The following is a 13,954-nucleotide window of genomic DNA, read 5'->3' as shown; positions in this document are numbered from 1 at the left end:
AGTCCCTCTCCTCCCCACGGGGGAACGTGCGCGCGCGCGTGGAAGTGCCCTGGGACTGGCGTGCAGGGGCAGCCCTCTGCCCTCCCCGGCCGCGGGAGCTCTCCCCGGCGGCTCGCGGGGGTTGACTTGCCCTCCAGGTGCGGGGCTCCTGCAGGAGGGGCTGCGGGGCAGGGGCGGAGGACGCGGGCTCTTTAAACTTTCCTTCCAGGCAGACAGGGGCCAGTCCCTCATGCCGGTCCTGCTGAGCGCCAAATGGGGGGGCCTTACCCCCCCTTGCAGACAAAGGCAGGGAGCGATCCTCCTGGGGCTGCGTGGGCAGGCGGGATCTCCCCCCCCCCCACGGAGGCTTGGGTTCATTAGACAATTAGTTGAGAGCAGGAAGGCTCCTGCCTGTCCCCATCCCCGCGTGGCGGGTGGGAAGATGCGGGGCTCAGATCCCGGCTGGCGGGTGCCTGTGGGGGCGGGGGGTGGAGGGGATGCAGCAGGTGAGGGGGCCGGCAGCGGACAGACAGAGGTGGTCGTGGAGCCCGAGCCCACAGCTGGTTTGATTCCCGCTCCAGCTGGCCCCAGCCCCGACGGGTTCTCCCCGCCCGGTGGCCCGAGCTCTCTGCCAGGCAGCGGGACACTCCGCGGGAGCTGGGCATTGGCAGCGTGGGGGGAGAGCAAGTGTTTCTTCCGTGGGGCTAGGGAGGAGCCAGGCGAGTGAAAGAACTTGGGGGGGGTAATCCCCCCTGCCAGGCTGCCAAGAGCCAGGTCTGTCCTGCCTAGTGATCTGCGCAGTGGTAGGTTGGTTCGTGGTAGGTTTTCAGTGGCAGGAGGATGTGCAGCAAAGCTGCGGTGTTAGAGACCATTGTCCACAGGACGAAGCTGGGAAGTCAATAAAGGGTCAGAAAAGACAGTGGAGCAACTGACCTGCCCCCCGTAGACTGTTCTCCCAGCTGCCACCAGAGCTGGAGTGGTCCCCACCAAACACTTGGCTCAGGGCAGTACCTGAGACAGCATTTAGCATGGCCGTTCCCCGGGCGGAACCTCTCTGATTCCCAGCAGCAGTCAATATTTGTTTTAGGGCAGTGCCCCAAGCCCCAGGCAGGGTCCACCCCCCTTGTGCTGCACAAACAGAGCAAAGCCACCACCCCTGCCCTGAAGATCTCACCGTCTAAATAGCCAAGGTTCCCCTGAGGGCCACATGTGGGGACAGACAGTTAGACAGCAGGGCCACCAGACATGCAGTGCAGGGGAGAGAGGGAAAGGAGAGAAGCATTTCCCTTTCAAGGGAGCTCTTCTGTACTTTGCTGCGGCTGGGAATGTTCCTTCAGGCCTGGGAGCCTGGTGCCCAAATGTGGGGTGCCCAGTTCTAGAACCTGTTCAAGGGCCTGGCTTCCAGAAGGGGGGGAGGTGCTGGGCACTTCCTGAGAATCAACCCCCTGGAAGGAGTACATTACCCCCCCCCACCACCACCACCACCACCACCACCACCCCTCATGGAGGTACCTAACATCAGTAGTCACTCTGGAAAATGACAGTCTGCGACCATCGAAGAATGGTGGCTTGTTTGGGGCCTGATGCTGCAGTCCTCACTCAGGCAACTCTCCAACTGATGTCTGGAGGAATTTTGCCTGAGGAAGGACTGCAGGGTTTGGCGTTGCCCTTTTCTTCTGCCATGGACCAGAAGCCAGTCCTGGGCTGAGAGCACAGGGTCCGTATTCTCTCCTTTGCAAAGTGGAGTGTCCTGTGTGGATGCTTTCCCGAAGCCCCAAGGCTGGTGTTTGAACACTCCATAATCTGACGCGGCCACCAGTTCCACAGGGAAGCGGCCTCATTTTGTGCCCACCTGCAGCAAATCTCTCCCATTTTTGCTTCACAAATTTTCCCTTTCTGCACGACTGGAAGAAGTCATTTTCCTCCCTGCACGAATGGCTGCAAGAGCGGCAAGCCAGCCCCTCCTCAGAGGCATAAGAAACCGTCAGCTCCACATCAGACTTTCAGAGTGGCTGACTGATTGATTTAGACTTAGTGGTGAGGAGATGCATAATTCTTCTCAGGAGACTTCCTGAGTCATAAGGAAGAAACCGAGGGCTAATTGAGATACATGTGTATGTGCTACAAAACAATTTGATGTAGGTTTTAAAACAAGGGCTGCTTAGGAGGAATCCAGCTATCTGAATTTGCCTTAACATGCTTCTGATCAAAATAGTAATTAACCAGTGTAAGAATCTGTCCCCTGTTTTCCGTTCAGTGTCCCTGGCTTGCAGAATTTCATTAAAGATCTGTCTTCTGGAGTATCCAGTCTTCCTGCTCAGCAGTCTGTCCAGTGTGTCTTAATGGCGCATTTGGTTCTGATGCAGCAGTTGTGGCCCGAGGAAAAACAGCAATTCAAAATATTCCCCGCAATATCCAGGAATCCAAATCACTTTTTAACATGACGAGCCAAGGCCCCGTTTCAGTAGTTCAGTCCCACTGGTTTATTGTGGAGGGCTAAGTGCATTGTGCCAAATCATTCAGCACTGCATGTTGTGTCCTTCCCAATCTGAGCTTGCAGCCAAGTCTATGTGTGTTTTTATTTCAACAATGGATTGTGGTGCTGGATAGCCACTGAAATGACTAGAGATGTGGTAAAGGGATGGGTCAGCTTGACAACCAAGGCCTGGAAAGAAGCTCATTTCCTTATATCCTTACGTCCTGAGAAGGGAAAGAATTTTATACAACCAAATTGTCCTTTGCTCTTTTTTACATTTTACTTTACTCTCATCTTGGGCAATGAAAATCAGTGAGGTCAATTTCACTTCTGTTTAGAGTCAGTTTCATCTTTAGGTTCTTGTTAAGTATTTCCCTTTCAAATACTGCAGGGGAATGCTCATTTGATTAGAAACAACTCTTTTTGTTGTTTTTTCCTTCTTTTTTTAGCCGATGAAACCTTTCTACTGATCTTAGGTTTTCACAAAAAGCTTGTTTTTACAACGTTTTAATTTTGGGTCAGATGTGAGTTGATGGTGTCCGTTATGTTGAGCAATGGTCTAGTCTGCCTTTAGTTTAGAAAGAACATCTATGCATGCTCCCTCTGTTGTACTCTCCCAATGCCTGTCCAAGAACAATTCTGCCTTTAATTAAAAGGGAATCATAATCCTTTGTTCTTTTATCCGAGGATCTCAAAGCACTTTGCAAACATCAGTTCTCAAAACTCCCCAGTGAGGTAGAGGTCAATATCGCTATTTACAATGGAGATGACTAAGAGACAAAGAAGTTCAGTGACTTTTCCAAAACCACAGGCAGAAGCTAAGGATGGAAACAAAAAGTCCTGCTTCCCAGTCCTTTGCGCTAACCACTAGACTCCCCCAGCAACAAACTGAAGTAGTGATCTTGGAGAGGAAGTGTGTGAAAGTCAGTGCTGACTTGGAGAGATGTTTACTGAGACTTGACATGTGGGTTTTTTTTAAAAAATGTTATACATCATTTTTATGACTTATACTCTTTGCTATGCTGGGAAATGACTTATGTGGGGTCAGTTGGGGACGGGCTGAGTTTTACCTCTCGAGACACAAAGAAGGAAAGTCCTCTTTGATTTGAAATGTATTTCCCTTCACATAAAAATAGAAGTTAGAGTTTTGCTTTTGTTTTGATTTGTGGGACTTTACAGTGAGCCAGAGAGTCACTGGGAAGGAAAACAAAGATGAATTTTGCTGTACAGAGAAGGGTTTTTCTGTCCACTGCTTCCAGTCAGAGTCAGCCCATGTCCCATCCAGCAGGTAAGGTTTTACTCTTTACCTGTGGTTAGTGGCATTTTTAGCACTCTTTCCCTTCCTTCTAACTTGGGTAAGGCTGTTCTAGGGAGCCCAGGAAAGTGACCATGCTATCGGTAGGGTTATGTACAGAACCCCCCTTTGCTGTCCTTTATTACAAAAGGGAGGCCTCACTCCAGACCTGTTTTCACACACACTAATCTCTGGGGCTCTTGTGTTTTGATATTTTGAGGCAAGTAATTTAAAAATGCATGCTTGTGAAGCTGAATTCATAGAGCGATGTAACATGCAAGACATTCATTGCACGTCATTTTAAGATTCTTGCTCTTTTTCACTTCTTGTGTTTTGGGTCTTTGTACCCCGTTTGAACCCGGACAGACTGAGATGCATGGGTATGCCAGACACGGGAAAGAGACCTGGTGGGAAGGAGCTCTTGGATCAGGGAAGCCTCCCACCACGGTAAAGAAAGAGGCCCTGCGGTGGTGGTATAGGCAACCAGGAACAAGGGGGTCAAATGTTCCTGCCTCAGCCAGTAACAATCAAATCCCAAAGTGCACTCTCCAGCTGCAAGTGAGGGCATTTCGGAGTCATTGCGGATCTGCCTGGCTGGTTGCTGACTGTGGAAAGGTGCAGTTTTTTGTTTCATTGTGAAGCCCCGTAACTGAGGAGGGGGTGATGAGCAACACAAATCTCCTTTTGGTCCAGTGCTGCCCACGAGCTTACAGTGTATCAGAGGTTCTGAAAAGCTAAACAAAGCCGACCTGATATCCCCTGAGAGCTAGTGGCAACACATTCCTAAGGGGGAAACAGGGACAGGAGGACACGATTTTGGCTGTGATCACAGCAGCTCTCCCAAGCTAAGTGTAGCTGGACTAGTCAGTTCTTGGATGGGAACCGTCATAGGAAAATCCAGGGTGCTGAAGGAAGTGGAGTCAGTGCGTTGGTAGATGGCACTCTTCTCTCTCAGACCATGTGGAGCCAGTGCCACTACAGAAATGGTGTTAAGGGGCCTCCAGAGGTCTTTTGGAGGAAGAGGCCATAAAATGTAGATCTTGAGCACAGGCCCTCATTAAAGATGCCATGGTGTTTCAACTGTAGTGTTATTTGTCCTAGTCACATTCCAGGGGTCCCATTCACCATTCCTGCACCGTTGTGCAATAACTTACACTGGTGCAAAAAGCATGTAAAATGCTGCCCAATCAGATTGCACTAGTGTAAATGACTACAGAAGGCCAGGGGTGAATTGGCTCTGGTAATTATGTTCAGCCTTCCTAAGTTCCCCTTGCAGTTTCACGTGGCTAAAGTATCTTCTCCACTTCCTGTCCTAAACCGTTGTAGAACTTTGCAGTGCCCTGTTAAACAGCTGCTGCATTCCACCCTGTGGCGTGTGAAGCACATTCCAGTGTCAGAGCTGTTTGTAAAGCGCTATGAGACCCTTTGGGATGAAAGGGGCTACATGAATGTAAGTTATTGCATTATTTGATGGAGGTCAATGGATTGTTAGTGAACTGGACCGAGAATAAAGGGCTGCCTAATAGGACAGGAAACAGCAGTTCTGTAAGTGGACAGGCTGCGACTGTGAGAAATGCCGTCATGTTTGCAGTTGGGATCACATTCCAGTGGAACGGGCCATCACCAGCGTTCCAGCCAGCACAAAACCATGGCTCTTGGGGGAAAACAACAACATGCGCATTAGACTGTTGTCACATTTCAGTGTTTATCGGACGTGATAAATGAGAATTTTGTCTCCGTCTAATTGCTCTGATGAGCTGAAAAGCCAGCAGTGTGTTTTCAGATGAGTGTGTTTGCAGTCTGCAGCAAGAAACTTCTGCGAAGGCAGGGCCTGATCCCGCCCCCGCTCCATGGCCGCCCAGCCATGGCAAAACTCCCATGGGACTCTGCAGCAGGTCCTCAGAAAGAACCAAGCCCTTATTCCTCTGCGGCAGCTTCTTTGTAAGCAAGCCAAACTCCAACGGCACCACCAAGCCAAAGCAAACACGTTAGCATCCGCTGCATTCCCACTGCCTCCCATTTCAGTTTGGGAGAGCTAAGAGGAGCCATTGGAACAATCCCTTCCGGCGTGATTAGTACGCTCCTCCATTTAAACCAGTGCAATGTGGCGTAGAACGCGAGGTAGTGTTGGACATGCTCTTTGCACTGGTGCAGGGCAGTGGGGAGTCGGCCCTGATTTCTAGGGAGTTCCTGACTCCAGGCGATAGGTCTGTCCTCCACAAGGGCTTTGGGACTGATTAGGAACATGGACCACGGACTCCAGCACCTGGGGCCTGATTTTTTCCTTCACCTGACGGCCACTTTACACTGACATTTGCACTCCCTTTACATCACCTGAGTGCTGTAACGTCACCTTCGTGTAACGCAGGATCGGGCCCATGGCATGCATTCTGCATTTCAGAGTACTGAGGGGCACGAGTCGCCCAGAGAGGAGACGCACTGTGGGCCCATGTGTGTTTCACCTGAAATATCGCTCATTACTTCTTAGCATCCCCTGAGGGCCGGATCCTGCACCCATGTTAGTCAATAGCCAAGCTCCCACTTTGAGTCCAGCGGTGCACGATCAGTCCCAACGTGCAGTTCTGTTCTTACGAGTGACTGAAATAAGGACACTGGGGCGGGGCTCTAGGGTGATTGTCTGTTAGTGCCCCCAGATTAGAGGGGCTCAGTTTATCTGTAACAATAGCTCCTTTGATCTGCCAGTGCTGAACGCTCTCTCTGGGATCTGTGGGTTCTTTCCACCTTGCACGTCATCGGTGGAATAACGATCAATCAGCCAAAATCTGTGACACCTGGGCAGCCCCACCGAGGATCATTTGTGGTGGATGGCCAGCCCTGTGGTGGGCAGTGGGGAATACCTGGGTGTAGGTGTCACCCGTTGAGGGAACGTGGCCCTGCGATTGGAGCGTCAGGTGGCTGTGCTGTTGATGATGCATGAGAAGAAAGGCCCAGATCCTCAAAAGGCATTTAGGCACCTCACTCCAACTGATTTCAATGGGAGAGACTGGGCCAGACCGACTCTGGCTCTCTCTCAGAGCTGCGTTGGCTCTGCAGGGCTTAGGAGAACTTAAACAACTTATTTTTGTCACTCAAGTGAGCTGCTCCGATTTGAAATCTGCCCAGGGTCAGTTCTGCCGAGTAACTCTGGGCCGTGTTTACTGACCCACACTTTCAGCTGAGAACAGGTACTACCACCCGCCGTATGGCCCATTGCTTTCAATCACATGGAGGCAAAGCTCCCGGCCTCCAGCTTCTTACGGCTGCATGACAGCGAGATCAATAATGTCTCTGCTGAGCAATGGGGCAAAGAAGCGAGAGGCGGCTTTGGATGAACCCCTCAGGCCTGAATTCTCTTTGACACGAAGGACCCTTGGCGTTCATTTGGCAGTGAAAAGGGCCCTTCCCGTGAATGTGAATGTCGTTTATGCTCCCTTTCCACTGCCAGCGTGGGGCAAAGAGCCCCAGTGAAGTCACAATCTGCTCCTGAATGTTTAAAGCCCAAGCCTACCCCTATGGATGGCAGGAGGAGTTTTGCAATTACAGAATCAGGCCTTTAATATGACTAGTGAAAACTCCTGCCGGAGCCTTTCCCACGCCTGACCCCTCCAGCCCCACCCAGGGTGTTCTCGACAGAAAGGGCCCATCTTGTTTTTAATACGGATAGTCAATCGGGTAGCAGCCCCACCTTTATGTACCCACGACTTTCCTTTGGAAGATGCACAGCAAATACTTCCGGAAAGCATGCAAGGCACTTCCTGGTCAGTTTGCAACATTCCTGTTGATTCCCCCTCCCCCGTTATTTTATGAAATCTCAAACAGACAAAAATGTGTTCAAACTGAACACAAGGTTTTAAAAAAGAGAACCCCAGAGACTCCAACAGCCCATGTGCCGTCAGCAGCCTGGCTCTGCCCCTCTTGAAGTCAATAGGAGCTTGGCTTCTGCCGTCAATGGGGCAGAATCGGGCCCTGCCGTTTTATCGAATGTGACTAACATTCGGCAATTTGCAGACTCCGGGGCCTGATCCTGTAAACAAGCTCACATGGCACTCCCGCTCATTAGGCCTCGAGAGCACTCTAGAGTTCTGGCATCTTCCTGGCTCACCAACTCTACTCCTCCCACCCTCTCCACCTCCTTCCTCCACTGCTCTCTCTGCACACAAGCTCGCCAGTTCCTTCCAAGAGAAAATGGACAAAACACGACCTGATCTTCCCCCTCCGCTCGGCAGCGACTCTCTCCTTCTCTCCTGCCACAGCCGCAGACGCTTCTCAGCTGCTTTCTTCCACTTGCCCCAGTGACCCCATCTCCTGAACTGCCCCCACCCCCTCTCATCCCTGCCTTACTCTCCTTAGCGTCTCACTCTCCTCTGGCTCTTCCCCCGCACAATACCACCATGCTTCAGTCTCCCCCATCTTAAAGCACCTCTCTTTGACCCCGCTGGTCTCTCCAGCCACCCCCTTCTCCGGCTCAGCTCTAAGCTCATTGAACGCGCTGGCTGGAGTCCCTCTCCTCTAATTTCACCCGAGACCCTCTCCAGTCCAGCTTCTGCCCCTTGCATGCCCCAGAAACTGCTCTTGCCAAGGTCTCTAATGAGTCCAAGCCCAGTACCAGTACTCCAGCCGCATCCTTCGTCACCTGGCAGCTGCCTCCAACACAGCCAGTCCTGCTTTACTTCTGGAAATCCTGTCCTCCCTTGGCTTCCATGACGCTGGCCTCTCCTGGTTCTGCGCCTGCCTCTCTAATCATTCCTTAAGCGTGTCCTTCAGAAGATCCACCCCCTCCCTCTTCCAGCTTTCTGTAGGGGTTCCACAGGGCTCTGTCCCTGGTCCCCTCCTCTTCTCCCTCTGCACCATATCTCTGGGGTATCTCATCTGCAAACACAAAGTCAACCTCCACCTCTGTGCTGATGGCTCACAGATCTGTTCTGCTCCAGACCTGTCTCCTTCCCTCCAAACCAGGATCTCAGCCTGTCTCTCTGACGTCTCCTCATGGATGTCTAGCATCAGGTCAAGTCCAACATGGCTAAAATGGAGCTCCTAATCTTCCCCCGCCCCCAACCTCCTTTCTTGATCACTGTGGACAACTCCGCCATCCTGCCCGTCACACAAGCCCCTCATCTGGGCGTCAGCTTTGATTCAGACCTCTCTCTAGGTCTTCATACCCAGGCGATGTCTAAATCTTGCCAATTCGTTCTGCAGAATATCTCTGCATACGGACTTTCCTATCCACCCAGGCAGTTCAAACTGGCATCAGGGTCTCATCATCTCAATATCTGCCACAGCCTTTCCTCTGGCCTTGACAAATGGAGCCTTGCCTTGCAGACCCACTCAGAACACTGCTGCAAAGATTGTTCTCCTGGCCCCTGGCTTTGAGCACGTCCCTCCTCTCTTTGAAGCCCTCCACTGGCTCCCCCTTCTCTACAGAAGTTGCCTGTCTTTGCTCTTCCCAGCCTAGCCCCACCCTACCTGTCATCTCGCAGTTGGTATCGAAATGCCAACTCCCACTTCCAGCTGGCCCATTCGACCAGCCTCCAGCACCTGCTTGTTCCATTTTCCTGCTTTCTCCCAGGTTGCCCCTCACGCTTGGGAGAATCTCCCCATAAACATCTGCAAAGCTCCCTCCTCCTCTTCCTTCAAATCCTTCCTTGATACGTGAATGAGAATCTCTTTGGGGGCAGAACCACTGGCTTTGGTTCTGTGTTTGTACAGCTCCTAGCCCCAGTGGGTCCTGGCCCAGAACTAGATCTCCTAGGTGCTACGGAAATACAAATAACAAATCCTGATGATAACAACTGAGGACTCTTCTCAGAGCCCAGCAGATCAGAAACCAAGAGGAGGGGAACCAACAAGTGCAAGGAAAGTCCCTGGGTCACCCCTGCCTCATGCCAGCGCTCCGACAGCGATCAGTGGCGCATGTCAGGCGAGCGGGATTTGGCCCCGTAGGCAGCAATGTAAACTCCGTCACCCGCCAGTCCCGTCTCCACGGAAGCTGCCCCTTTCTGTGGCCTCCATTCCCTGTGTTTTTTGCATCCAAGACTCTCTTTGCATCGCTGTGGCAGGTGTCCCTCCAGCTGGCTCCCTGCCCTGCTGAGGCTGGGAATTGTTCGAGATGATGCCAATGTCTCTCCCCACGACCGTCCAGGATACTTAACCAACATGTTCCTATTGATTTCAGTGGGACCTTTGAAATCGGGGTCAAGCTTGTCACCAGCCTTGGACTGCAAGCTCTTTGGGGTGGGAACTGGCTCTGGCATTGTGTGTTTATAGTTCCTAGCACGACAGGGCCCCGATCCCGGACTGGGGTCTCTAGGGGCCAGATCAAAGGCCTTTAGGCACCAAAATACCTTTGGAAATGTGGCCACAATAGAAATAATAACCCAGCATTCTAGCAAGGCTGGAGGAGTGACTTTCTCGGGCAGATCGCAGGACCCCCCTCGGCGGTGAGGCCTGTAGGAAATCGGCTGCTTGGAGGGACAGATGAGGAGAGCCGACACTTTGTGTGTTCATAATAACCAAGAGGAATTTGTGTTTGTGGATCTATGGCTGTAAAAATGGTGCGTCGTTGTATTTGATTGGCTCTCGCTCCTCCCCACCCTCCATATATCACTTGTCTTCTTGGGTGGGGCAGGAGCCGGGCATCTGACCCTGCTCCTGCTGAAGGCAGTGACAAAACTGTTGACTTCGGCAGTGGATCAGGCCCTAGGTCTTTGCATATGGCTGTACAGCCCGGCACAACAGGGCCCCAGTCCTGACTGGTGCCCTGCGCTCTTGTAATACAGACACTAACAACCCATTTCCTGGGTGTGCCCAGCCTCCTTCTGCCAACAGCATCCACGAGGTTAACCCTGACGAGCTGTTGGGAAAGGCTCCTAGTCGGGGGGCAAGAGAGGGCAAAGGCTGGGTGGGTTTTTGTGTTGCCGCTTGGTGTCAGGACTCAGGCTACTTGCCAAGCCCCCAAAAGGACTGCTGTCCCCAGCAGCGCCTGACCGCCGAGCAGGCATGTCAGAACACGCTCCGGGGGCCTGCAGTGCTCCAGGCGTGTACGGCCGGATCCCGTTGCTCTGTTTACTCGCAGTGTTTAGTGAGTGTGTTTAAGATCCAGGAGCGCCAGACAGCTGGTAAATAGCATGAGGGGGTGTGTGTGTCTTTTGTCATGTGACTCCATCATTAAGCACTAAGCTGCCCACCTGTTCCTCCCGGAAGTGACACAGCGTCTCCGTCCGGTTTCCAGGTAACAGCTGACGGGATGGGCTAGTGGCTGGCACTGGTGGCGAGGACAATCGCTAAGGTGAAATCTGGTTGTGGGTGCCCAGCAGGAAGACCCGTTGGGCCTGGTTGTCAGAGGTGCTGGGCACCCGGGGGGTTGGGAACAAACGTCCCTTGTGAGCAGAGTACTCCAGATGAATCCGCTCTGGGGCTTGCTGCACCTTCCACTCTGAACTGATATGGCAAGTCCTACAACCGCCCGTGAGAGACAGTCACTGCTCAGCTCCTGCCCGAGGGACCCCCACTCCCTTTCCTGCCACACTGGCTCGAACCCCCTGCAAGACCTCGTAGCCTCAGACGCTCCACTGGGCAATACCCGGGTTGAACCCGAGATGGTTTTATAGGCCAGGCTGAAATGCACAAAATACTCCCTTGTCAAATGTGCCCTGTAAGGAAACCCGCTCCCCGCTGCGGCTGCTCCCCGGCCCCATCTGCTTGCTTGGAGAGCTTCCCGCAACTGTGATGCTGAGGGAGGAGGGTGAGGAGAGTCTAGTCCAAATCAGCCAGCAGCACGAGGGATCGCTTAGCAATACCAGTGCAGGCATCTATTCCAGACGGGCTTGGTTTGAACGGTGCAATAAACACCCCGCAGCCAAAAGCACTGGAGGGTGGTGGAAGGAGGGGCCTAGGTGGAGGAATTCACACCCGTGCGCAGTTAAAAAACCACCTTCCTGGGGCCAAATGCATCCCTGGTGCAGCCCCATCACCTTTGGTGCAATTACACCAGGGATGCATTTGGTCCACAATGAAGATGATGAGGTGGGCAGGCAAAGTCAAGTCCCCTTCGCCCTGCCCCCATAACCACCTCCATGTCTGTGGGGCAAAGGCCCGGTGATTTCGTTCTGCAGGCATCCTGCTGACGACATTTGCAGGCAGAGACACCGCTCCCCTTCCACAGGCCCGCCCTCGGCATGACTGTACTCATCGACCGTAGCATCTCTCTGCTGCTGGGGCCAACTCAGACCCGATGTTTCCAGGTGGGACACTGTTACCACTCACGGAGCTGCACCCACTTCCCCCCCTTGCTCCCTGGCTCTCGCACTGACAAAGCAGAGGTGGGAAGCGTATTTCAGGGGGGAGCCGCAGACCTGTTCTCCGTGGTATAACGTAACGATAGAGCACGCTGTGGTCCCAGCCGCCCTTAATAATCCAGCGCTTAGTATCTGGAGCGATTCCTGCTGGAACCATCCACCAGCTTTGACTGTCTAACATCTTCAGCCCAGCAACACGTAGGGTTGGGCCGCGCGGGTGGCTGGTGCTGAAGATGCGTCTGTGCAGATGACGCTCTCCGGGACAGTTATTCTCCCCTCCGGGCTTTCTCAGCAGCCGCCTGCGTGCTCCGTGTCTCTGACACTTCGGTTGTGAGCCATCCTGGGTAGTGAACATGGTTACCTAGCCGCTCCCTCTGCCTCAGATCGCAGGGTGGGGCTGATGCACCGGGGAGAAGGGGGGCAACCTCCTGCACCAACCCCTCCCCACCCCCCATGGGCAATGCAGAGCTGCGGCTTAAAAGCCACAATTAGCCCCGGCTGTGTGGGTGTGCTGTCCCCGGGGGAGGGTGAGCCGCACTGTTGGGAGGAGCTGGGGCTGTTAGGAATTCCACTGCCCGTCACAGACACTCTTTGCTCTCCCTGGTAGGGGTGTAAGGACCCTTGGTTACAGAGTCCCTGTGTTCATGCAGGGGCAGGGGGTCCTCCTGGAGCAGAGACCCTGCCAGGGTTTGCAATATCTGGAGCATAATTCAGAGCGCCCAGTGCAATCAACAGCACAGCTGGGCTTGGCAGCCCATTTCCCACCTACTCCCCGGGCCAGGGCGTTCTCTTAGTCCTCATCCCCCAGGGAGTCACCTGACGAGGTTAGCCTGCTCCATAGACTGGGCTCCTGGGGACCGGAGCTAAGTCCCTGTTAATCAGGCTTGGGGAAGCCTTATGGTGAGCCGGCTGGCGAGGAGGGAGGCAGGCGTGCCACCCTGGACTGCCCTCTGGTGGGCAGGGCCAGCCTCGGGTTGGTGGGGCACGTGGGGGGAGGGGTAAGCGTGCATGCTGCAGGCGAATGGCTCTCCAAGGTGAACCCACTCCCCGTGAGATCCTGGCCAGGAGGCGAGGCCCCCGCGTAGCGGCTGTGAAGTGAGCCGAAATCCCCGGAGCTGGCTACGAGCCATTGTTTTCACCAGCCACCTTAATCCATCATTATCTGGGCATATTTCGGATCCTTGCCAAGAGCAAGGTGGGGAGGGGAGCGGGGGGGGGGGGAGGGCGTGTGCATCACGCTTTCCCTATTCCCATGCCATCCTTTCTGCTGCCTGTGTGTAATTAACAGAGTAATTAAAAACAGGAGGAGTTAATTGGTATTCATTTATGTGGCAGATGTTTTTAATTGAGATACGAAACAATTTACCTGTTTACATAAACAATAGCGAATGAAGGCTTGTAAAACAGAGATTTAAAAAAAAAAAGAATTAAAATGATTTCCTTTTCTCACCAAACTGGCTTCTCACTGGAAAGCAACAGCCAGGACGCTAGCCGACGCTGCTGAATTGATGGCAGAGAATTAGGGTGTGGTTATTATTTATCTGAGTTACAGTTACCTTAGACTGAGATCAGGGCCCCTGTACAAAGACATAGTGAGATTCCTGCAGAGAGCTCACCATCTAAATAGACAAGACACACAAAGGGTGAGAGGGGAAAGGTCACGCAGCAGGTTATTGGCAGACTGGGAATAGACCCAGATCTCCTGGCTCCCAGTCCAGTGCACTGGCCGCTAGCTCACGCTGTCTCTCCAGTGCCTGTTGGGTTTTTGAAGTACATTTATCCCCAGAGGAGTGCATCAGTCTGAAGTGGGTCCAGCTGTTAAATTTGGATTGGGTCCTCTCGGAGGCGTTTGGGTTCGTAGGCTGGCCCATCTCTAACACACATAGTAACTGAGGGTTATTTGTCGGACGA

At 53.0% G+C, this 13,954-nt stretch overlaps 1 protein-coding gene across 15 annotated transcripts in view; it reads left to right on the top strand.

Moving 5' to 3' along the window:
* Positions 1–13,954, top strand: part of CBFA2T3 (CBFA2/RUNX1 partner transcriptional co-repressor 3) — a 111,211-nt gene that overhangs the window by 42,818 nt on the left and 54,439 nt on the right. For 4 of the 15 annotated variants that reach the window (XM_065567345.1, XM_065567353.1, XM_065567343.1 and 1 more), the window contains exon 2: positions 3,635–3,743. The exons of 9 other annotated variants lie outside the window; for them this stretch is intronic. In XM_065567345.1, the coding sequence (XP_065423417.1) occupies positions 3,668–3,743 (76 nt within the window). In that variant the 5' untranslated portion in view covers positions 3,635–3,667. Of the gene's footprint in view, positions 1–8; positions 3,744–13,954 lie in introns of those variants that run through there. 2 more of the 15 variants (XM_065567342.1, XM_065567351.1) reach the window with 2 other exon arrangements.

Source organism: Chrysemys picta, chromosome 14 (assembly GCF_011386835.1).
Source record: "Chrysemys picta bellii isolate R12L10 chromosome 14, ASM1138683v2, whole genome shotgun sequence".
NCBI classification, from domain to species: domain Eukaryota; kingdom Metazoa; phylum Chordata; order Testudines; family Emydidae; genus Chrysemys; species Chrysemys picta.
The sequence above is the reverse complement of the archived record's forward strand: the minus strand, read 5'-3'. Positions and strand labels throughout refer to the sequence as shown.